The sequence below is a fragment of the Engystomops pustulosus genome, chromosome 5 (genome assembly GCF_040894005.1).
Source record: "Engystomops pustulosus chromosome 5, aEngPut4.maternal, whole genome shotgun sequence".
Taxonomy (NCBI): domain Eukaryota; kingdom Metazoa; phylum Chordata; class Amphibia; order Anura; family Leptodactylidae; genus Engystomops; species Engystomops pustulosus.
In genome coordinates, this window is record NC_092415.1 from 207,956,045 (window position 1) to 207,982,052 (window position 26,008).

General features: G+C 51.0%; 1 protein-coding gene across 1 annotated transcript; it reads left to right on the plus strand.

Moving 5' to 3' along the window:
• Positions 1-3,546: 3,546 nt before the first annotated feature.
• On the plus strand, positions 3,547-14,600 carry CDK5 (cyclin dependent kinase 5). The gene is made up of 12 exons (XM_072154454.1): positions 3,547-3,694; positions 5,678-5,766; positions 6,266-6,333; positions 6,624-6,684; positions 7,224-7,280; positions 8,689-8,784; positions 9,212-9,286; positions 9,383-9,479; positions 9,874-9,943; positions 10,028-10,088; positions 11,315-11,395; positions 13,944-14,600. Exons 1-12 carry the CDS (start codon positions 3,658-3,660, stop codon positions 14,028-14,030), a joined length of 879 nt encoding a protein of 292 aa, XP_072010555.1. The 5' UTR covers positions 3,547-3,657; the 3' UTR covers positions 14,031-14,600.
• Positions 14,601-26,008: the final 11,408 nt, after the last annotated feature.

Below are 26,008 nucleotides of genomic sequence, written 5' to 3' on the forward strand. Positions count from 1 at the left end.
AGAGGAGATCCTCACTGATGGCAGCAGTCTATTACTATACACAGGAGAGGAGCTCCTCACTGATATCAGCAGTCTATTACTATGTACAGGAGAGGAGATCCCCACTGATATCAGCAGTCTATTACTATACACAGGAGAGGAGATCCTCCCTGATATCAGCAGTCTATTACTATGTACAGGAGAGGAGATCCTCACTGATATCAGCAGTCTATTACTATACACAGGAGAGGAGATCCCCACTGATATCAGCAGTCTATTACTATACACAGGAGAGGAGATCCTCACTGATATCAGCAGTCTATTACTATACACAGGAGAGGAGATCCTCACTGATATCAGCAGTCTATTACTATACACAGGAGATGAGCTCCTCACTGATATCAGCAGTCTATTACTATACACAGGAGATGAGCTCCTCACTGATATCAGCAGTCTATTACTATACACAGGAGATGAGCTCCTCACTGATATCAGCAGTCTATCACTATACACAGGAGAGGAGATCCCCACTGATATCAGCAGTCTATTACTATACACAGGAGAGGAGATCCTCACTGATATCAGCAGTCTATTACTATGTACAGGAGAGGAGCTCCTCACTGATATCAGCAGTCTATTACTATACACAGGAGAGGAGATCCCCACTGATATCAGCAGTCTATTACTATGTACAGGAGAGGAGATCCCCACTGATGTCACTTACCTATTGGAAGGTCTGATGTCTCCTTGATGCCTTCCCTACCTGAACACTCCATATGGTTATCAGATCCTCATTATTACATACAGAAGAGACGCTCCTTGTTGCTTCTGTCTCACTTTGTGTAGAGTTTACATTATTACATTACACTCTCTCTCCACTACCTCCATCCTGTAATGAATGTTGCTCCCCTGATTACAGGCCCTGTACTGTCAGGTGGGCGGAGCTAGGATGTCTGCTCCAGCCCTCCCATCTGACAACTCATCAGGATATTGGGAGAGAAAACTAATGGCACTGATTACTCAGGAACATGGGACTGACGTGTGTTATAGGATGCACAGCTACAGGGGGTCAGAGGGGACGATACGCGTGACTCCTGTGTTTGAATATACAGTGTACGTATATGTTATATCCCAATAGACCAAAGTTACTGTTCTGTCTCTCAGGAAGCTGTAATATAGGACAGTGTGCACATTACACATTGCTAATGTAATAAAAGATTTCCTGGACTCTGCAGTTGTCTCAGTCTCATCACAGAAGATGGCGGCGCATACATGGGCTCATTTACTAAGAATGTAGGAAAACTGCACTCAAAGTTCTCTGTCCGTGTATAATGCAGCGTGCGGCGATTCACTAAGATCGTGCGCCAGAAATGATGGATCTGGCGCTTCCCCCCACTGGCCCCGCAGAGGTCACCAACTTTTTTTGTGGTGCATCTTTAACATAGGGCGCGCAACAGACTTTGCATGCTAAATCCGACGCAAGGTCCGAAACACCCGGACCGACCTACGGCACGTCCCCTAAGGGATCGCGTGCGACACAAATGTGGTGCAGACACTTATATACATGTGCAAGGAGTTTACACCTAAAAGAATGTGCAACAGAAAACAAGCGCAAAGCCCTTAGTAAATGAGCCCCAATATCCTGCATGTTATGTGTCACAGAGGTTTATATTGGAGGCAATAAATTGTGATCAATAACAAACATATTCATACAACAATCTATTACCAGCTGTGATAGAGACTTATTACAGATATGTCCTCCATTAAATCCTGTATTATACCCCAGAGCTGTACTCACTATTCTGCTGCTGGTGCAGTCACTGTGTACATACATGACATTACTTATCCTGTACTGATCCTGAGTTACATCCTGTATTATATCCCAGAGCTGCACTCACTATTCTGCTGCTGGTGCAGTCACTGTGTACATACATAACATTACTTATCCTGTACTGATCCTGAGTTACATCCTGTATTATATCCCAGAGCTGCACTCACTATTCTGCTGCTGGTGCAGTCACTGTGTACATACATGACATTACTTATCCTGTACTGATCCTGAGTTACATTCTGTATTATACCCCAGAGCTACACTCACTATTCTGCTGCTGGTGCAGTCACTGTACATACATGACATTACTTATCCTGTACCGATCCTGAGTTACATCCTGTATTGTACTCCAGAGCTGCACTCTCTATTCTGCTGCTGGTGCAGTCACTGTACATACATGACATTACTTATCCTGTACTGATCCTGAGTTACATCCTGTGTTATACCCCAGAGCTGCACTCACTATTCTGCTGCTGGTGCAGTCACTGTGTACATACATGACATTACTTATCCTGTACTGATCCTGAGTTACATCCTGTATTATACTCCAGAGCTGCACTCACTATTCTGCTGCTGGTGCAGTCACTGTGTACATACATGACATTACTTATCCTGTACTGATCCTGAGTTACATCCTGTATTATACTCCAGAGCTGCACTCACTATTCTGCTGCTGGTGCAGTCACTGTGTACATACATGACATTACTTATCCTGTACTGATCCTGAGTTACATCCTGTATTATACCCCAGAGCTGCACTCACTATTCTGCTGCTGGTGCAGTCATAGTGTACATACATGACATTACTTATCCTGTACTGATCCTGAGTTACATCCTGTATTATACTCCAGAGCTGCACTCACTATTCTGCTGCTGGTGCAGTCACTGTGTACATACATGACATTACTTATCCTGTACTGATCCTGAGTTACATATTGTATTATACCCCAGAGCTGCACTCACTATTCTGCTGCTGGTGCAGTCACTGTGTACATACATGACATTACTTATCCTGTACTGATCCTGAGTTACATCCTGTATTATACCCCAGAGCTGCACTCACTATTCTGCTGCTGGTGCAGTCACTGTGTACATACATGACATTACTTATCCTGTACTGATCCTGAGTTACATCCTGTATTATACCCCAGAGCTGCACTCACTATTCTGCTGCTGGTGCAGTCACTGTGTACATACATGACATTACTTATCCTGTACTGATCCGGAGTTACATCCTGTATTATACCCCAGAGCTGCACTCACTATTCTGCTGCTGGTGCAGTCACTGTGTACATACATTACATTACTTATCCTGTACTGAGGGTCATGTGTTACCAGTATTTCCTGCTGACAATTCTAATACTGAACTACTGCTTGTGATGGGGAAACTGTCCTTATATATAGATTTATGGATATCACTATAAAAGATACCAAGTATTTGAAGGGCACATTTTTTTATCGGTAAATGTACATGATTATTCCGCTGAGACATTATAGTGACACCGCAGAACCCGAAGAGGCGGATTTATTTATTTCCCTATATAACGAATTTTAGGAACATTACCTTCATCTTGCTCCTCCAGCTTCATACTTGGGTGTATAAAGATGGCCGCTACTGCCAGGCCCCGCCTACATCTACTCTCAATACATGCGCTCTTGATGGGGATGGGCGGGTTTAGCTTCCTTTTATTGCCTTAGAAATGACTTCTAGCGTGACGTAATCACAAGCTTCCTTGCCATTGGCCATTAGGACTTCTTGTTTTCCCCGCCTCTATGTATAGATTACCAGTGGGGCGGGGCTTCGGTTTGGCGCATGCGCATTTTGAGAGCGGCCTGACAGCGGCGAGATGCAGAAATACGAGAAGCTGGAGAAGATCGGGGAAGGTGAGAGACACCGGGGAGGCGGCTGCAGGACAGGCCGGGGATGTGCGGCCTACACTGTGCACAGGAGGGGAGACATCACTGCGGGACACCGTGTTATTACATTGTGGAATACTCCCATCCTCCTTCACAGGACAACAAGCAGCATCCATCATTGTATTATACTATCATTACTACCCCCATCCTCCAGTGCATTATACTATCATTACTACCCCCATCCTCCAGTGCATTATACTATCAGTACTACCCCCATCCTCCTCCTTTAGTGTATTATACTATCAGTACTACCCCCATCCTCCAGTGTATTATACTATCAGTACTACCCCCATCCTCCAGTGTATTATACTATCAGTACTACCCCCATCCTCCTCCTTCAGTGTATTATACTATCAGTACTACCCCAATCCTCCTCCTTCAGTGTATTATACTATCAGTACTATCCCCATCATCCTCCTCCTTCACTGTATTATACTATCAGTACTACCCCCATCCTCCTCCTCCAGTGTATTATACTATCAGTACTATCCCCATCCTCCACCTTCAGTGTATTATACTATCACTACTGCCCCCATCATCCTCCAGTGTATTATACTATCAGTACTATCCCCATCCTTCACCTTCAGGGTATTATACTATCACTACTGCCCCCATCATCCTCCAGTGTATTATACTATCAGTACTATCCCCATCATCATCCTCCATTGTATTATACTATCAGTACTACCCCCATCCTCCAGTGTATTATAGTATCACTACTGTCCCCATCATCCTTCACCAGTGTATTATAGTATCAGTACTACCCCCATCATCATCATCATCATCCTCCTCCTCCAGTGTATTATACTATCAATACTTCCCCCATCATCCTCATCCTCCAGTGTATTATACTATCAGTACTATCCCCATTCCTCCAGTGTATTATAGTATCAGTACTGCCCCCATCATCCTCCAGTGTATTATACTATCACTACTGCCCCCATCATCCTCCTCCAGTGTATTATACTATCAGTACTATCCCCATCCTCCAGTGTATTATAGTATCACTACTGCCCCCATCATCATCATCCTCCTCCAGTGTATTATACTATCAGTAATACCCCCATCCTCCAGTGTATTATAGTATCAGTACTACCCCATCATCATCCTCCTCCAGTGTATTATACTATCACTACTGCCCCCATTCTCCTCCTCCAGTGTATTATAGTATCAGTACTCCCCCCATCATCCTCATCCATTGTTTAATACTATCACTACTGCCCCCATCCTCCTCCAGTTTATTATGGTATCACTACTTCCCCCATCATCCTCCTCCAGTGTATTATAGTATCACTACTGCCTCCTTTCTCCTCCTCCAGTGTATTATAGTATCAGTACTACACCCATCATCCTCCTCCAGTGTATTATAGTATCCCTACTCCCCCCATCCTCCTCCAGTGTATTATAGTATCAGTACTACACCCATCATCCTCCTCCAGTGTATTATAGTATCACTACTCCCCCCATCCTCCTCCTCCAGTGTATTATAGTATCACTACTCCCCCTATCCTCCTCCTCCAGTGTATTATAGTATCACTACTCCCCCCATCCTCCTCCTCCAGTGTATTATAGTATCACTACTCCCCCCATCCTCCTCCTCCAGTGTATTATAGTATCACTACTCCCCCATCCTCCTCCTCCAGTGTATTATAGTATCACTACTCCCCCATCCTCCTCCTCCAGTGTATTATAGTATCATTACTGCCTCCATCCTCCTCCAGTGTATTATACTATCACTACTCCCCCCATCCTCCTCCTCCAGTGTATTATAGTATCACTACTCCCCCCATCCTCCTCTTCCAGTGTATTATAGTATCACTACTCCCCCATCATCCTCCTCCAGTGTATTATAGTATCACTACTCCCCCATCATCCTCCTCCAGTGTATTATAGTATCACTACTGCCCCCATCCTCCTCCTTTATACTATACTTTATTCTGTCTCCTATAGGCACCTATGGGACCGTGTTCAAAGCAAAGAATCGTGAGACCCATGAGATTGTAGCTCTGAAGCGCGTGAGGCTGGATGATGATGATGAGGTGAGAGGCAGCGTGTGGTGCCCTGTGTATAGGGTCTGGTGCCCTGTGTATAGGGTCTAGTGCCCTGTGTATAGGGTCTGGTGCCCTGTGTATAGGGTCTAGTGCCCTGTGTATAGGGTCTAGTGCCCTGTGTATAGGGTCTAGTGCCCTGTGTATAGGGTCTAGTGCCCTGTGTATAGGGTCTGGTGCCCTGTGTATAGGGTCTGGTGCCCTGTGTATAGGGTCTGGTGCCCTGTGTATAGGGTCTGGTGCCCTGTGTATAGGGTCTGGTGCCCTGTGTATAGGGTCTGGTGCCCTGTGTATAGGGTCTGGTGCCCTGTGTATAGGGTCTGGTGCCCTGTGTATAGGGTCTGGTGCCCTGTGTATAGGGTCTGGTGCCCTGTGTATAGGGTCTGGTGCCCTGTGTATAGGGTCTGGTGCCCTGTGTATAGGGTCTTTGGGCTCTGTAGGGTCTGTGACCCCTATGTTCTGTATGTCACCCCCTTGTCTGTCTCTGCAGGGGGTCCCCAGCTCCGCTCTCCGGGAGATCTGTTTGCTGAAGGAGCTGAAGCACAAGAACATCGTGCGGTAAGGAGGGGGCAGACATCTGCCGGGGGCTTCGTGTTGTGTATGTGATGTTATAGATGGAAGTGATGGACGCCCCCCTCTATGCTCCCGCCGCTAACTTCTCTTGTTAAGTAGAAGCTCTGCCTCTGTGTCCCTATAACTAATAACGGGATCATTACTGGTCCAATAACGAGTTCCATCCCAGCACCGAGCACTGGGGCAGCGAGACAAGTACAACTTCCAAATCCTCACCCCCTCCCATGATCTACAGGATTCCCCTCCAATCAGGATATTCCATTGTATTGTTACAGGTTACACGACGTTCTGCACAGCGACAAGAAGCTGACGCTCGTCTTCGAGTATTGTGACCAGGTGACGCTCCTTGTACAAGGATGTAATGGCTGATAACAGGGAGTAATAGATTGTATCCCTCCCTGTACAGTCTCCTCTCCCCGGGGTGTAATGGCTGATAACAGAGAGTAATAGATTGTATCCTCCCTGTACAGTCTCCTCTCCCCGGGATGTAATGGCTGATAACAGAGAGTAATAGATTGTATCCCCCTGTACAGTCTCCTCTCCCCGGGATGTAATGGCTGATAACAGAGAGTAATAGATTGTATTCCCCCCCCCCCCCCCCCCTGTACAGTCTCCTCTCCCCGGGATGTAATGGCTGATAACAGAGAGTAATAGATTGTATCCCCCTCCCCCTGTACAGTCTCCTCTCCCCGGGATGTAATGGCTGATAACAGAGAGTAATAGATTGTATCCCCCTGTACAGTCTCCTCTCCCCGGGATGTAATGGCTGATAACAGAGAGTAGTAGATTGTATCCCCCTGTACAGTCTCCTCTCCCCGGGATGTAATGGCTGATAACAGAGAGTAATAGTCTATACTTGTCCTTCTCTGTTACAGGATCTGAAGAAATACTTTGACAGCTGTAATGGGGACCTGGACCCTGAGATAGTGAAGGTAGGTCATAGGTCATTGTACCCGTGTGTAGTCTGTGGGGTCTGCAGTTATCGTGTGGAGGTCCTGACTTGTATTTTAGGATTGTACCTTCTCCAAGTGCACGGGGGTGTCCTCACACTGCTGTGCTCTGTGCATGGAGCTGTTTCTTCTCAGGCCTCCCCTCTGCTCAGAGTGGCTGCTTTAGTATTATATAAGGAGGGGAGGGGCTATGGAGTAGTTCGGTGCAGGGAGCACAGAGCGCTGCAGGCTGAGGCCGGTGCAGGGAGCGCAGAGCGCTGCAGGCTGAGGCCGGTGCAGGGAGCGCAGAGCGCTGCAGGCTGAGGCCGGTGCAGGGAGCGCAGAGCGCTGCAGGCTGAGGCCGGTGCAGGGAGCGCAGAGCGCTGCAGGCTGAGGCCGGTGCAGGGAGCGCAGAGCGCTGCAGGCTGAGGCCGGTGCAGGGAGCGCAGAGCGCTGCAGGCTGAGGCCGGTGCAGGGAGCGCAGAGCGCTGCAGGCTGAGGCCGGTGCAGGGAGCGCAGAGCGCTGCAGGCTGAGGCCGGTGCAGGGAGCGCAGAGCGCTGCAGGCTGAGGCCGGTGCAGGGAGCGCAGAGCGCTGCAGGCTGAGGCCGGTGCAGGGAGCGCAGAGCGCTGCAGGCTGAGGCCGGTGCAGGGAGCGCAGAGCGCTGCAGGCTGAGGCCGGTGCAGGGAGCGCAGAGCGCTGCAGGCTGAGGCCGGTGCAGGGAGCGCAGAGCGCTGCAGGCTGAGGCCGGTGCAGGGAGCGCAGAGCGCTGCAGGCTGAGGCCGGTGCAGGGAGCGCAGAGCGCTGCAGGCTGAGGCCGGTGCAGGGAGCGCAGAGCGCTGCAGGCTGAGGCCGGTGCAGGGAGCGCAGAGCGCTGCAGGCTGAGGCCGGTGCAGGGAGCGCAGAGCGCTGCAGGCTGAGGCCGGTGCAGGGAGCGCAGAGCGCTGCAGGCTGAGGCCGGTGCAGGGAGCGCAGAGCGCTGCAGGCTGAGGCCGGTGCAGGGAGCGCAGAGCGCTGCAGGCTGAGGCCGGTGCAGGGAGCGCAGAGCGCTGCAGGCTGAGGCCGGTGCAGGGAGCGCAGAGCGCTGCAGGCTGAGGCCGGTGCAGGGAGCGCAGAGCGCTGCAGGCTGAGGCCGGTGCAGGGAGCGCAGAGCGCTGCAGGCTGAGGCCGGTGCAGGGAGCGCAGAGCGCTGCAGGCTGAGGCCGGTGCAGGGAGCGCAGAGCGCTGCAGGCTGAGGCCGTGCCGCAGTGTAGAAGATGCTGCTGACAGGTTCCTGTGAGATAAGTGTCTGTAGAGTCTCGGTCTCCAGGACCTGATGACCCTGAGCCACTTCTCCCCTGACGCTCCCATCTATGTATAACGCTACCGCGTGCCGCCATATTGTGTCACATGACCTCCTGTGTCTCCCCCAGTCCTTCATGTATCAGCTGCTGAAGGGTTTGGCTTTCTGTCACAGTCGCAACGTTTTACATCGAGACCTGAAACCTCAAAACCTTCTCATAAACCGGGTAAGAAATCACAGGACCCCGGGGGGGGGGGGGGGCACTGTGTGTCCTGGGGGGGACTGGTGGGGGTGCTGTGTGTCCTAGGGGGCACTGGTGGGGGCGCTGTGTGTCCTAGGGGGCACTGGTGGGGGCGCTGTGTGTCCTGGGGGGCACTGGTGGGGGCGCTGTGTGTCCTGGGGGGCACTGGTGGGGGCGCTGTGTGTCCTGGGGGGCACTGGTGGGGGCGCTGTGTGTCCTGGGGGGCACTGGTGGGGGCGCTGTGTGACCCGGGGGGGGGGGGGGACTGGTGGGGGCGCTGTGTGTCCTGGGGGGCACTGGTGGGGGCGCTGTGTGACCCGGGGGGGCCTGGTTGGGGGGCGCTGTGTGACCCGGGGGGGCCTGTTTGGGGGGGGGCTCTGGTTCTGACTGATACTCTCTCTTACCCATCCAGAATGGAGAGCTGAAGCTGGCGGACTTCGGGCTGGCGCGGGCTTTCGGGATCCCGGTTCGGTGCTATTCTGCTGAGGTGAGCCCAGATATGATCTACTATAGATTCCCCCCCCCCCCCCCCCCCGCACTGCACCTATGGAATAATCCACATTCTCCCGTGTCCCCCCTCTAGGTGGTGACTCTTTGGTATCGGCCACCAGATGTCCTATTTGGTGCCAAACTTTACTCCACGTCCATAGACATGTGGTCGGCCGGATGCATCTTCGCAGGTGACTGTTCCCTCTTTACCTATTAACCTGTTCCTGCCTTAACCCCTTAACGACCAGACCCTTTTTCGTTTTCGTGTTTTCCTTTTTCACTCCCCACCTTCTAAAATCCATAACTTTTTATTTTTCCATGTACAGAGCTGTGCGAGGGCTTGTTTTCTGTGTAACAAATTGCACTTCATAGTGACTGTATCTAATATTCCAGGCCGTGTACTGGGAAGCTGGAAAAATTCTGAAATGATGGAAAACCGCATTGGACTTGGATATTACTGTTCTCACCGGTCCAGGTGTCCGCCCTCCATTAGTTTGGCACATTTCCATCCTAAGCCCCGCCTCTCTGACCCCCAGGTCTCCTCCTTCCTTCTGTGTATGACGCGCTCCTGTCTTCTCTCCGCAGAGTTGGCCAATGCCGGGCGGCCGCTGTTCCCTGGGAATGATGTAGACGACCAGCTGAAGCGGATTTTCCGATATCCTTTTTGATCCCTGGATATTTTGGGGGGGGTGACTTGTGTATCTTTGTATAGGTAGGAGTCTTCCTTAACCCTGCGCACGTTGCTGGGCACCCCGACCGAGGAGCAGTGGCCGGCCATGACCAAATTACCCGACTACAAGGTGAGTGGGGGATGGGACACCACCGTGCAGGGGCCGCTATGAGACACATCTCTGCCACATCTCTTAAGGGGTACAGCGCTGGGACCCCAGCGATCCAGAGAATATCCTGGTACGGTGGGAACCAAATATAACCAAAGCTTAGAGGGGCGGCTCACAGAGACAAGTGTCACAGCACTGGGGGTCCGACTTGTAGAACCCCCCAAACACTCATCTTATTGTTTCTAACATCTCTGCTTGTTGTGCTCGGCTCCTTACTGGACAGGGTATAAGTAAGAGATGTTTCCACTCACTGATGGAAAGCAGAGATTCCACAAAGAGAGATATGAAAGGCAAATCTAACATAAATCCATCGTAATAAACCAGGGGCGTTACTCATAGATCCAGACACCGTGATTGGTTATCCAGGGCCTCCTGCCTTCTAACATCAACTTTTAAAACTCTGTGTTACCAAAGCCCCTCTGTGTTGTAGCTTCAAAGACTGTTACACTGTGCAGGAGCACCCCCCCCCCTTCCTTCCCACTGTGTAAGATCACAGCAGTGCTGAGTGAGTAGGGGACTCTAGTAACTCCCCCTACAGACTCATTAGCATAATTTTAAAAGTGTAAATGAGAAGGAAGGAGGCCATGGGTAACAAACAGTCCTGGTGCCTGGATCTAGGAGTGATGTCCTTGGTTTATCAGGATGGATTCTAATGGGAGATTCCCTTTTTAAAGGGATTTTCTAATTTTATTAAAGATCTTGGTGATCTACTTGAAGTCTTCAGACTGGCCTGCTGCTCCTATGGCCGATGTGCAGCTGTAATACCAAGTACAACCACCGTACAGTGTGGAGCAGTACAGAGACCGCAGTGTTCTCATGAGCTCCCAGGACTCTTTAATAACTAAGTCCTGGGAAATGCTTTTAAGAAAAGTGAATTTCCTTGTTGGTGTCCATATAATAAATGTGGTGTCTTGTAGTTTGGATATTTTACCACTAGATGGCAGCAAAGTTTTAACAGACTTTTCCAAGACTGAATAATCGCTTGTCCACCCCCAGGATAGATAATCGATGTCAGATCAGTAAGGATCCTCCTCCTGGACCCCATCTGACTGCAGGGAGGGGCCATGATGCTCCGCCCACCCACGTGATGGCAGCTCGGGCCCCATTCCTCCTCCGGAGCTGTAGTTCTCTTCTCAGGGCAGGCGACGTGTCCAATCACGGGGTCATTTCCTTTTTTGTCTTTCCAGCCCTATCCCATGTACCCGGCTACTACGTCTCTAGTGAATGTTGTACCCAAGCTGAACGCCACCGGAAGAGACTTATTACAGGTCAGTGCTTCTGTATCGCTGGTACTACAACCCCCAGCATTCACAGAAAACCTAGAGGTCTCTAATGCATCTGCTGCACTTTTCTATCTGATTAAAGTAAATCTGGAAACCATCAGCAATCAGCGGCTGCTCACAGATGTTATAATGAATGGCTTTCTCTATGACAACCAGTAGGCGGCTGCTTGCTGATGGTTTCCAGGTCTACTAGACTCTGTGCTCTCTGCAGCCAGTGTTATGTATTGTCCCTGGAGAGCTGTGTAATCAGACCTCACACTGCTGTGCTCTGTGCTCTCTGCAGCCAGTGTTATATATTGTCCCTGGAGAGATGTGTAATCAGACCTCACACTGCTGTGCTCTGTGCTCTCTGCAGCCAGTGTTATGTATTGTCCCTGGAGAGATGTGTAATCAGACCTCACACTGCTGTGCTCTGTGCTCTCTGCAGCCAGTGTTATATATTGTCCCTGGAGAGATGTGTAATCAGACCTCACACTGCTGTGCTCTGTGCTCTCTGCATCCAGTGTTATGTATTATCCCTGGAGAGATGTGTAATCAGACCTCACACTGCTGTGCTCTGCACTCTCTGCAGCCAGTGTTATGTATTATCCCTGGAGAGATGTGTAATCAGACCTCACACTGCTGTGCTCTGTGCTCTGCAGCCAGTGTTATGTATTGTCCCTGGAGAGATGTGTAATCATACCTCACACTGCTGTGCTCTGTGCTCTCTGCAGCCAGTGTTATGTATTGTCCCTGGAGAGATGTGTAATCAGACCTCACACTGCTGTGCTCTGTGCTCTCTGCAGTCAGTGTTATGTATTGTCCCTGGAGAGATGTGTAATCAGACCTCACACTGCTGTGCTCTGTGCTCTCTGCAGCCAGTGTTATGTATTGTCCCTGGAGAGATGTGTAATCAGACCTCACACTGCTGTGCTCTGTGCTCTCTGCAGCCAGTGTTATATATTGTCCCTGGAGAGATGTGTAGTCAGACCTCACACTGCTGTGCTCTGTGCTCTCTGCAGCCAGTGTTATATATTGTCCCTGGAGAGATGTGTAATCAGACCTCACACTGCTGTGCTCTGTGCTCTCTGCAGCCAGTGTTATGTATGGTCCCTGGAGAGATGTGTAATCAGACCTCACACTGCTGTGTTCTGTGCTCACTGCAGCCAGTGTTATATATTGTCCCTGGAGAGATGTGTAATCAGACCTCACACTGCTGTGTTCTGTGCTCACTGCAGCCAGTGTTATATATTGTCCCTGGAGAGATGTGTAATCAGACCTCACACTGCTGTGTTCTGTGCTCTCTGCAGCCAGTGTTATATATTGTCCCTGGAGAGATGTGTAATCAGACCTCACACTGCTGTGCTCTGTGCTCTCTGCAGCCAGTGTTATGTATTGTCCCTGGAGAGATGTGTAATCAGACCTCACACTGCTGTGCTCTGTGCTCTCTGCAGCCAGTGTTGTGTATTGTCCCTGGAGAGATGTGTAATCAGACCTCACACTGCTGTGCTCTCTGCCGCCAGTGTTATGTATTGTCCCTGGAGAGGGCTGCTCAATAGCCCCTCTACTATAAGTGTCTTCTTTAAGGCTGTAGGATGCATCTGGTTGAATACAGTAGAGGGGAGAAACTGTGCGGCAGATCCGTTCAGAGAGTAAAGAGCACAGCAGAGTGAGGACGTGCACTAATAAAAGCTTAGTGCACGTAAATCCATATATCACAGTCCTGCTGCTACTAACAGCATACACAAATGTCTAATTACACATCTCTCCAGGGACCATACATAACACTGGCTGCAGAGAGCACAGAGCACAGCAGTGTGAGGCCTGATTACACATCTCTCCAGGGATAATACATAACACTGGATGCAGAGAGCACAGAGCACAGCAGTGTGAGGTCTGATTACACATCTCTCCAGGGACCATACATAACACTGGCTGCAGAGAGCACAGAGCACAGCAGTGTGAGGCCTGATTACACATCTCTCCAGGGACAATACAGAACACTAGTTGCAGAGACCACAGAGCACAGCAGTGTGAGGTCTGATTACACATCTCTCCAGGAACAATACATAACACTGGCTGCAGAGAGCTCAGAGCACAGCAGTGTGAGGTCTGATTACACATCTCTCCAGGGACAATATATAACACTGGCTGCAGAGAGCACAGAGCACAGCAGTGTGAGGTGTGATTACACATCTCTCCAGGGACAATACATAACACTGGCTGCAGAGAGCACAGAGCACAGCAGTGTGAGGTCTGATTACACATCTCTCCAGGGACAATACATAACACTGGCTGCAGAGAGCACAGAGCACAGCAGTGCGAGGTCTGATTACACATCTCTCCATGGATAATACATAACACTGGCTGCAGAGAGCACAGAGCACAGCAGTGTGAGCTCTGATTACACATCTCTCCAGGGACAATACAGAACACTGGTTGCAGTCTGTATGGTCATTCCTGATGACAGGTTCCCTTTAGTGATGGCTGCTTGGTTCTTATCATGACATTACACATGATCCATCTCTTACCTCCGATTCTCTTCTCTTTGCAGAACTTGCTGAAGTGTAACCCGGTCCAGAGGATTTCGGCTGATGAGGCTCTTCAGCATCCGTACTTTGCAGATTACTGCCCCCCATAGTGAACCCCAGAAGCTGCACCCCGGAGTCCCCCTTGTTTATTACCCATCATACCTCACTGACATTTCAGCTACTTGCCCCTGCTGCATGGTCACACATCCCAGGCCACACCTGGAGACCCCCTCAAGACCTACACACGGCACCAGTGCATCCTGGTAGGGCGGGGCTAGTCTGTACAGGCTCCTCCCACCATTCCAGGTGGCACCTCCTACCAGTCTAGATTCTGTCATTGGGTGTGGCTTATGGGCGGGGCCTATTCATGGCAGAATGTCAGAGTATACTGTATATACGGGTGCAGTCCTGCAAGGGGCAGACAAGATCATTCCAAAGCTACAGAATTCCTATCATCCGGCCTTGTACCAAGCCCCTGAACCTACACCCCCCCCCCTTATGCTGCATATCCCCTCACCCTAATTTATTTTTTACTCCTCCCCCTAGGTGGAGCCCTGGCAGCCTCTCCCCTATACATTGTATTTTATTGTACATTTTTGGATGATTTGTATGCATTTTTTTGTTTTACCCTGTAAATGTTTGTCCTGTTTCTGGAAAAATGCAGTCTTATTTTACCGACATTTTGGTTTCGTTTTTGTTTTTTTATTTCTTCATTAATTTTACATTATGGACACAAGAACAAGGGTCCAATAATCAGTCGGACAGAAGATCTTTGCGTTCCAGCACATGCGCAGTCCTGATCCTTAGCTGGACAAAAGACCTCCGCATTCCGGTGCATGCACACTACGGATTCTTAGCCGGACAGAAGACCTGCATTCCAGCGCATGCACAGTACTGATTCTTTGCTGGACATTTGTGCCGGAGCATGCAGAGTACTGATTCTTAGCTGGACAAAAGACTTTCGCATTCTGGTGCATGCGCACTACGGATTCTTAGCCGGACAGAAGACCTGCATTCCAGCGCATGCACAGTACTGATTCTTTGCTGGACATTTGTGCCGGAGCATGCAGAGTACTGATTCTTAGCTGGACAAAAGACTTTCGCATTCTGGTGCATGCGCACTACGGATTCTTAGCCGGACAGAAGACCTGCATTCCAGCGCATGCACAGTACTGATTCTTTGCTGGACATTTGTGCCGGAGCATGCAGAGTACTGATTCTTAGCTGGACAAAAGACTTTCGCATTCTGGTGCATGCGCACTACGGATTCTTAGCCGGACAGAAGACCTGCATTCCAGCGCATGCGCACTACAGATTCTTAGCTGGACAGAAGACCTCCACGTGCCGGAGCATGCGCACTACAGATTCTTAGCTGGACAGAAGACCTCCGCGTTCCAGCACATGCGCACTACAGATTCTTAGCTGGACAGAAGACCTCCGCGTTCCAGCGCATGCACACTACGGATTCTTAGCTGGACAGAAGACCTCCGCGTTCCAGCGCATGCACACTACGGATTCTTAGCTGGACAGAAGACCTCCGCGTTCCAGCGCATGCGCACTACAGATTCTTAGCTGGACAGAAGACCTCCGCGTGCCGGAGCATGCGCACTACAGATTCTTAGCTGGACAGAAGACCTCCGCGTTCCAGCACATGCGCACTACAGATTCTTAGCTGGACAGAAGACCTCCGCGTTCCAGCGCATGCGCACTACAGATTCTTAGCTGGGCAGAAGACCTCCGCGTTCCAGCGCATGCGCACTACAGATTCTTAGCTGGACAGAAGACCTCCGCGTGCCAGAGCATGTGCAGATGACCAGCTCTTAGCCACCAATTCTGGCCTGGATGATAAATAGTTACTTAAATCCGGGTCTGACAATAATATCAGTCAAAATTGCTTCATGATCCCCTCAACCTTCCTCCACTGGGAGTTATAGTGATCAATCTCCCCTGATTTTCAGTAGGTCGCCGAGATTTGGTCCTTAGAAGGAAGTTAAGATCTTCCTTTTTGTCCCTTGTATATGCTCCCTCAATATCCACAGAAGAGAATATCCTCTTCGTGTAAATCGCTGTTTAAGGGTGCGTCCTTCATCCCCAAATCTTTGTTCTGTGTTTGGCGGGCCCGTAAAAATTGACCCTGAATCATGTCTCGCCCTGAACCCCAACCTTATCCAGAACCTGAGCCCGGATCCTGCCTGCCCCGGAGACCAGAACCTGAGCCCGAATCCTGCCTGCCCCGGAGACCAGAACCTGAGCCCTGTCCCCTGCCTGCCCCGGAGACCAGAACCTGAGCCCTGTCCCCTGCCTGCCCCGGAGACCAGAACCTGAGCCCTGTCCCCTGCCTGCCCCGGAGACCAGAACCTGAGCCCTGTCCCCTGCCTGCCCCGGAGACCAGAACCTGAGCCCTGTCCCCTGCCTGCCCCGGAGACCAGAACCTGAGCCCTGTCCCCTGATTCTCTTGTATCTGTCTCATTGTATGTGCTCAGGACATAAGGAACATAAACAGAGTAGGGATTGTTGACCAGTTGTCTCTTACCACTTGCGAGGCCATAAGACTTGGGTTGTGTGTGAGTGCAGGACCTGCACCCCTTTCATTACTTTCCTGCATTATTAATGTGTCCTGATAAGAAGTTTTTTTTATTAGAGCTCTATGTCACCCGAGCACCTTAGGGAGCCTCGTATTTTAATGTATGCCCCCACCGCATCTAGTGGTCCCCCCCTCCCAGAGTGCATAGAGCAGGTGACGGGCTGAGTATTCACTGTGGGAATAGGAGCTGAGCTGCAATGACTCGGTTCGGCCACCACACAGGGAGCGGCGCTGTCTTCTGTGTAGCGGTTGTCTGCCCCGGGGTCACGCCGCTTCACCTCTGCTGCGTTCTCTGAGGATTCCTCACGTAACTTCGATCAGAAATAGACGAGCGCCATTGTTTATCTGGGATTATTCCCTTCTATCCATCTTAACCTTCCTGTTACCCTGATTCTCCGTACACAGTCCAGGATAAACATCTAGGGCCTGGTGTCACCCATGACTTGTAGGGACCAGCGCCCTCCTCTGTTTGGGGGGTTCTCATATGGTGGGAATTTGTGTAATATTTGTAGCAAAATGTATCTGAAACTTAAAGACCAGGTCATCAGTCTCTGGGATATACTCCTCAAAGGGAACCTGTCAGCAGCTGTGACCCCTAGCGTCTCCAGGGTCAGAGCTGCTGTGCCCTTACACTGTTGTGCTCTGTGCACTCTGCTGAACTCCTCTTCGGCTTCTCCATTCTGGTTGGATTCAGGCACAGAGCACAGCAGTGTGAGGATACAGCTCTAGGGCTACAAATGTAAAAATACTCATTTGTTTTTCAAAGTCCTTCTAGTAAAGACGCACACAAAGGTCTGATTACACATCTCTCCAGAGACAATACCTAGCACTGGCTGTAAAGAGCACAGAGCACAGCAGTGTGAGGACACAACCCAGAGAGAAGCTACAATCATGGAATATACATCCATTTTTCACAGTTCTGCTGCTACTTATAACACCCACAAAGCTATGATTACATATCTTTTCAGGAACAATACTCAAAATTGGCTGCGGACAGCACAGAGCACAGCAGTGTGAGGACTCCAGTGCACTTTGAGAAGCTCCACTCCTGGAATATAAATCCATATTTTACAGTCCTGCTGCTACTAACAACATACACAAAGGTCTGATTACACAATGCCAGTACTGCTGGCAGATCCTCTTACTTTTTTTGATATTTTTTTTTAAGTTACATCTCCACCTATCAAGTGTATATACGGTTTTCTGACATTGGAGGACTATGAGGGGTTGCTTTTTGTGGGATTAGTTGTATTTTTATCATTCTGGGTTACAATGAATGTATTTTGTAGAATTGCAGATACAATGTGGGGTTAGGTTTGATCATCGGTCTCGTGACCTTTGCATACAGGGACCCGGCACTTATAAGGTCATCAGTACTAAATCCTAGCTAACCTCTTCAACTCAAGTTATAACTGTAACCGAAATGTATGGTTACACCCCAAAACCTACCCTATGCAGGATCCAGTCTAGAGGGTGTAGTGCTCTGTGAGCACAGTGTGGGGTACATTGCTGGGCCTGCATGTACACTAATGTGCCACAAGATGGCGCTGCAGCTTCTGTCACCAGAAGCTGTCCCGTGGGGTGATATGATTGTTAGCGGGGAGGTCACCTGTACATAGGGGGAGCTTGATGGGAGTGTCAGCGGGGTCGGGGGTCACCTGTACACAGGGGGTGATGGGAGTGTCAACGGGGGGTCACCTGTACACAGGGGGGGCTTGATGGGAGTGTCAGCGGGGTCGGGGGTCACCTGTACATGGGGGGGGGGGGTGATGGGAGTGTCAGCGGGGGTGGGGGTCACCTGTACATGGGGGGGGATGATGGGAGTGTCAGCGGGGGTGGGGGTCACCTGTACACAGGTGTGGGTGTACACCTTTTAGGTGCAGTTTTCTTAATTTAACTGGTGAATTTCTTATTGTAAGGGTAACGTTTTTAATAAATGTGATTCACCTGGGAAAATCAGAAACTGAAACCTTAAACCAACTGATTTAACTGCAACATGTGAACGCACCCTTAATGTGGATATTCTTAAATTAAAGCTGAAATCTGGACTTTATTTCCATGTCGAATCTGTTTCAGTAAATAGGTAAAAAAAAATAATGAAATGTACAAAAATAAAAATAGTTGTCGCTTCTCCAAGTGCACTGGGGGCGTGTCCTCACACTGCTGTGCTCTGTGCGGGACAGTGTTAAGTATTTGCCCCAAAGAGATGTGTAATCAAACCTTTGTGTATATTGTTAGTAGCAGCAGGACTGTGATATATGGATTTATCTTCCAGCATTAGTAGCTGTATCATTACAAGTCATTTCCACCTCTCCATCCTACTGACAGCATTGGAAACTGCAGCTCAGTGGATTTCCCTCCATGGCTGCGTGTGCAGAGCCCTGTGGCGGGGACTTGCAGAGCGTGCACAGACTGGCTGGGTCTGACACACATTAGCGCATGCAGACAGACGCTGGAATCGTATCGGACATGATTCACCACTAGACACACTTCTGGAAGGTAAATCTATCTGCGCAGTCATCGCCTGATGAGATCAATAGCCCAAAATACCATCTTACAGCAGCAGCAACATGGTCTGAATGTGAGGAGGGGGCTGCTGCTGTCATGTGAGAGGAGGGGGCTGCTGCTGTCATGTGAGAGGAGGGGGCTGCTGCTGTCATGTGAGAGGAGGGGGCTGCTGCTGCCATGTGAGAGGAGGGGGCTGCTGCTGTCATGTGAGAGGAGGGGGCTGCTGCTGTCATGTGAGAGGAGGGGGCTGCTGCTGTTATGTGAGAGGAGGGGGCTGCTGCTACCGTGTCAGAGGAGGGGGCTGCTGCTACCGTGTCAGAGGAGGGGGCTGCTGCTGTTATGTGAGAGGAGGGGGCTGCTGCTGTTATGTGAGAGGAGGGGGCTGCTGCTGTCATGTGAGAGGAGGGGGCTGCTGCTGTCATGTGAGAGGAGGGGGCTGCTGCTGTCATGTCAGAGGAGGGGGCTGCCGCTGTTATGTGAGAGGAGGGGGCTGCTGCTGTTATGTGAGAGCAGGGGGCTGCTGCTGTTATGTGAGAGGAGGGGGCTGCTGCTGTCATGTCAGAGAAGGGGGCTGCTGCTGTCATGTCAGAGGAGGGGGCTGCTGCTGTTATGTGAGAGAAGGGGGCTGCTGCTGTCATGTCAGAGGAGGGGGGTGCTGCTGTCATGTCAGAGGAGGGGGCTGCTGCTTTCATACCAGAGGAGGGGGCTGCTGCTGTCATGTCAGAGGAGGGGGCTGCTGCTGTCATGTGAGAGGAGGGGGGTGCTGCTGTTATGTTTGAGGAGGGGGCTGCCATGTGAGAGCAGGGGGATGCTGCTGTTATGTGAGAGGAGGGGGCTGCTGCTGTTATGTGAGAGGAGGGAGCTGCTGCTGTTATGTGAGAGGAGGGGGGTGCTGCTGTTATGTGAGAGGAGGGGGCTGCTGCTGTTATGTGAGAGGAGGGGGCTGCTGCTGTCATGTGAGAGGAGGGGGATGCTGCTGTCATGTGAGCGGAGTGGGCTGCTGCTGTCATGTCAGAGGAGGGGGCTGCTGCTGTCATGTGAGCGGAGGGGGCTGCTGCTGTCATGTCAGAGGAGGGGGCTGCTGCTGTCATGTCAGAGGAGGGGGCTGCTGCTGTCATGTCAGAGGAGGGGGCTGCTGCTGTCATGTCAGAGGAGGGGGCTGCTGCTGTCATGTCAGAGGAGAGGGCTGCTGCTGTCATGTCAGAGGAGGGGGCTGCTGTCGTCATATGAGAGGAGGGGGCTGCTGCTGTCATGTCAGAGGAGGGGGCTGCTGCTGTCATGTCGGAGGAGGGGGCTGCTGCTGTCATGTCAGAGGAGGGGGCTGCTGTCGTCATATGAGAGGAGGGGGCTGCCATGTGAGAGGAGGGGGCTGCTGCTGTCATGTGAGAGGAGGGGGCTGCTGTCGTCATATGAGAGGAGGGGGCTGCTGCTGTCATGTCGGAGGAGGGGGCTGCTGCTGCCATGTCAGAGGAGGGGGCTGCTGCTGTCATGTCGGAGGAGGGGGCTGCTGCTCTCATGTCGGAGGAGGGGGCTGCTGCTCTCATGTCAGAGGAGGGGGCTGCTGCTGCCATTTGAGAGGAGGGGGCTGCTGCTTTCATACCAGAGGAGGGGGCTGCTGCTGTTATGAGAGAGGAGGGAGCTGCTGCTGTTATATAGAAGTAGGGGGGCTGCTGCTTTCATACCAGAGGAGGGGACTGCTGCTGCCATGTGAGCGGAGGGGGCTGCTGCTGCTATGTGAGAGGAGGGGGCTGCTGCTGCCATGTGAGAGGAGGGGGCTGCTGCAGCCATGTGAGAGGAGGGGCTGCTGCTTTTATGTGAGAGGAGGGGCTGCTGCTGCCATGTCAGAGGAGGGGGCTGCTGCTGCCATGTCAGAGGAGGGGGCTGTTGCTGCCATTTGAGAGGAGGGGGCTGCTGCTTTCATACCAGAGGAGGGGGCTGCTGCTGCCATGTGAGCGGAGGGGGCTGCTGCTGTTATGTGAGAGGAGGGGGCTGCTGCTGCTATGTGAGAGGAGGGGGCTTCTGCTGCTATGTGAGAGGAGGGGGCTGCTGCAGCCATGTGAGAGGAGGGAACTGCTGCAGCCATGTGAGAGGAGGGGCTGCTGCTGTCATGTCAGAGGAGGGGGCTGCTGCTGCCATGTCAGAGGAGGGGGCTGCTGCTGCCATGTCAGAGGAGGGGGCTGCTGCTGTCATGTCAGAGGAGGGGGCTGCTGCTGTCATGTGAGCGGAGGGGGCTGCTGCTGTCATGTCAGAGGAGGGGGCTGCTGCTGTCATGTCAGAGGAGGGGGCTGCTGCTGTCATGTCAGAGGAGGGGGCTGCTGCTGTCATGTCAGAGGAGAGGGCTGCTGCTGTCATGTCAGAGGAGGGGGCTGCTGTCGTCATATGAGAGGAGGGGGCTGCTGCTGTCATGTCAGAGGAGGGGGCTGCTGCTGTCATGTCGGAGGAGGGGGCTGCTGCTGTCATGTCAGAGGAGGGGGCTGCTGTCGTCATATGAGAGGAGGGGGCTGCCATGTGAGAGGAGGGGGCTGCTGCTGTCATGTGAGAGGAGGGGGCTGCTGTCGTCATATGAGAGGAGGGGGCTGCTGCTGTCATGTCGGAGGAGGGGGCTGCTGCTGCCATGTCAGAGGAGGGGGCTGCTGCTGTCATGTCGGAGGAGGGGGCTGCTGCTCTCATGTCGGAGGAGGGGGCTGCTGCTCTCATGTCAGAGGAGGGGGCTGCTGCTGCCATTTGAGAGGAGGGGGCTGCTGCTTTCATACCAGAGGAGGGGGCTGCTGCTGTTATGAGAGAGGAGGGAGCTGCTGCTGTTATATAGAAGTAGGGGGGCTGCTGCTTTCATACCAGAGGAGGGGACTGCTGCTGCCATGTGAGCGGAGGGGGCTGCTGCTGCTATGTGAGAGGAGGGGGCTGCTGCTGCCATGTGAGAGGAGGGGGCTGCTGCAGCCATGTGAGAGGAGGGGCTGCTGCTTTTATGTGAGAGGAGGGGCTGCTGCTGCCATGTCAGAGGAGGGGGCTGCTGCTGCCATGTCAGAGGAGGGGGCTGTTGCTGCCATTTGAGAGGAGGGGGCTGCTGCTTTCATACCAGAGGAGGGGGCTGCTGCTGCCATGTGAGCGGAGGGGGCTGCTGCTGTTATGTGAGAGGAGGGGGCTGCTGCTGCTATGTGAGAGGAGGGGGCTTCTGCTGCTATGTGAGAGGAGGGGGCTGCTGCAGCCATGTGAGAGGAGGGGCTGCTGCTGTCATGTCAGAGGAGGGGGCTGCTGCTGCCATGTCAGAGGAGGGGGCTGCTGCTGCCATGTCAGAGGAGGGGGCTGCTGCTGCCATTTGAGAGGAGGGGGCTGCTGCTTTCATACCAGAGGAGGGGGCTGCTGCTGCCATGTGGGCGTAGTAGTATCACATGGCCTTCCTATTATACAGTCCTGTATAGTTCCCACACCCTGCCCCAACTGTGTCACATGGTCCTCTAATAATACTGCTCCGCACTGCTCTAATAGAGTCGCATCTTCTTCTAATAATACTGCTCCGCACTGCTCTAATAGAGTCGCATCTTCTTCTAATAATACTGCTCCGCACTGCTCTAATAGAGTCGCATCTTCTTCTAATAATACTGCTCCGCGCTGCTCTAATAGAGTCGCATCTTCTTCTAATAATACTGCTCCGCGCTGCTCTAGTAGAGTTGCATATTCTTCTAATAATACTGCTCCGCACTGCTCTAATAGAGTCGCATCTTCTTCTAATAATACTGCTCCGCACTTCCAATAGTACACTTGGTTTTCTAATACTGCCTTACATTGCTCAAATAATGTCACATGGTCCTTATGCAGCTGAAGTTTTCTTTCACTGGGGTTGCTGTTGTGCCCATGGTGGTTACCTGGAAATCTTTCCCAATGAGCTAAAGCTAAGGCTTCCCTGCAGCATCTATGAAGGATACATAGTATCCAGCACATCCCAGATCACTAAGCAGATGAAGCTGCTCTGGCGGTGCTGAGGTGCCCATGGCGGTTCCCTGGAAATTCTATCTACTAAGCAATATCTCTGTAGGTTCCCTAGAAATGCTATCCTCCTCTCCCCCATCCTCTAAGTGTGGTTAGTTTAGGAATAGCATACTGCCATTCATCCTAATGTATTGTGAAAAATGTCTGTATTGGGGGTCTCCTTTACCGTGCCCATGGCGGTTCCCCAGAAACCATTTTCAGGAATTCTAATAATTATTCATCCCAATTCATCAGAATATCAAGTGCAAATTGACTTTCTAGGCTCATCTGTGGCGGATCCTTCCAGGAGTTGAGGCTTTTTGAAGTGGAGACCTGCCCAACATATCCGGTTGTGGAAATTCCCTTGTGGCAGCACAGCAGAAGCTAGGACCCGACACGGATTATATGGGGGAATCCTGGACATGTCTTCTGTGCTACATTCCTGCTCACAAGTGACCTTTGAGGACAGTGATGTGCGGAGGCAGCTGTGGGTCTAATGTTGGGGGTCCCAGCTCAGCCGCAGTATGTAATCCATGCCAGTAAGGAATGTCGCCATCGCTGCCCTTCTGGATTCTGTTTCCTATGGATAAAAAGACATTTTGGGAAATGATTTCATCCAAAAACTAATATTTGGTTCCTTGATCCTTGAATCATATTCTGGAACATCTATCATTATCTGTTTCGCTGTCCCTTAGTTATATCCCCTTCTGGGAAAGCTGAGTCACGATCACTATTTCTGCCATCACTGCCACATATAGGTCATTCCTCAGCTTTCCGAGACTCCTGCATGACAAATATAATATGAACACCCCCCCGGCTTTAGTAACATTATATGCTAGCACATACATTGCTGTACTGATACTACCACATCTCTAGTCACATTCAGAGCTGCGTTTACAATGACTCTGATGACTAAGGTGTGAAAAATAGAAGTCTGCAACCAGGAAAATAGATGAAATAATTGTAAAGTGTAATTGGACCTTATCGTATTCCACATGGCAGCAGTGGCTCATAATCTCTACAATACAGTTTCCATGGTTTGTTAGATAGTTAGCTCCTGGGGAGAGGAATGATGGGAGTTACGCATTGTATGTAACATGGATATTCCTATGTGAGCTACTTCGTGCGTCCGATATCCTGCATGTGTCGCTCCCCGCTCAGGTCCAACAGAATTCACCTTGTTCTGCATGTAAGTGCTTGATCTTGCGACACAATTTGAATGTTAAATCCTGCGCTCAGTCCGAATTGCCCCCTGATTTGTGACGCATGAAAGCAGCGCAGCTGCGACAGAAAACGATCAGTTGCAACACAATCCCAGGGCAGACAACTGTTAAATACCTGTCCAAGCCGTGCAATCCCCGAAAACGTTGGAAAGTCAGACGATCCGCGATCCTTAGTAAATAAGCCCCATTGTGTGTGATAGGAGATTAGATTGTGAGCTACTGGGGTAAGAAATGATGGGAGTGATACATTGGGGCACATTTAGTTACAAATTTGGACAGTTCACTAAAAGTGCTCTGCCCATGTATAATACTCGGTGTCGCAATTTACTGTCGTGCGCCACCTTTAAGATACGGCGTGTGACACAATTTGCAAATTAAATACGGCGCTTGGTCCGTATCAGTCGGCCCGACCAACAGCGCGCCCCCTAATTTGTGTCGCATGGAAGCAGCGCAGCTTCGCCACAATCCCAGCGCAGACACTTCTTATACCCGTGCAAGACGTTTTAGCCATGAAGAACGTGCACACAAAGCACTTAGTACATGTGCCCCTATGTGTGTGATAGAGAGATTAGATTGTGAGATCCTGGGGTCAGGGATGATGGGAGTGATACATTTTGTGTGATAGGGAGATTAGATTGTGAACTCCTCGGGTCAAGTTGATGTGGATGATTCATTATGTGTAATAGATTAGATTGTGAGCTGCTGGGGTCACCCATGATAAGGTTGATACGTTATGTGAGATAGGCAGATTAGATTGTCAGCTCCTAGGGTCAGGGATTATGTATAAATGATGCTAATAATTAGATACAACCTCTATGTTGATGTAATAAGTGATGTTGGTAAGAAGATAGAAGACGTGAGACGGAGATTAATCCCCCCTGCTGGGTCTTAGTGCGATCGCCTCTGGCTGAGTCCTCTGGGCGCCACATCTCCCTCTAAATCGTCTTTAGGGAGTAGATGAGCTCTGTGTCTGGGAAGGGGGATCAGAGACTCTGTAATAATGACCCCCTGCGGCTCTGCTTTAGACTGGGCCACCTCAATAATGACATCTACATCAGAACGGCACATAATCCAGCAATCAGATAATCTGGATTACTGGAGTCTCATGGAAACATAGAGATATCAGGCTGTAGATCTCACAGAGATGTAGAACCATACACATTGACCTGACACCGGATGATGTCACCACATGTGCTCATGACATCATCAACGTTATCCAGCTCCTGATGAGAATGCTGCAGTGTACAGCTCAGGCACATTAGGGCTTATTTACTAAGGGGTCCGTGGCCGCACTTTCGTTGAGTTTCCCGAATTTTTCAGTTTTGCGCCGAATTCCGCCGGGATTTTAGCGCAATCGCGCCGGCTTTCACGTGACAAAATTGGGGGGTGTGGCCTTCGGACAACCCGACGGATTCGGAAAAACCGCGGAATTTAAAAAACAAAATGTGTTGCAAGATCAGCACTTACATGCACCGGGAAGAAGCAGGTGAACTCTGGCGGACCTCGGCGCAGCAGCGACACCTGGTGGAAATCGGGCGCACGACCTTAGCGAATCCCGGCAGAACTCGAATCAGCGTTGGACAGCACGCAGCGGGATCGCGATTGGACCATGTAAGAAAATTAGCCCCATTGGGGGTCATTTACTAAGGGCTCGATTCGCGGTTTCCCTACGCGTTACCCGAATATTTCTAATTTGCGCCGATTTCCCCTGTATTGCCCCGGGATTTTGGCGCACGCAATTGGATTGTGGCGCATCGGCGCCGGCATGCACGCGACGGAAATCGGGGGGCGTGGCCGATTGGAAACC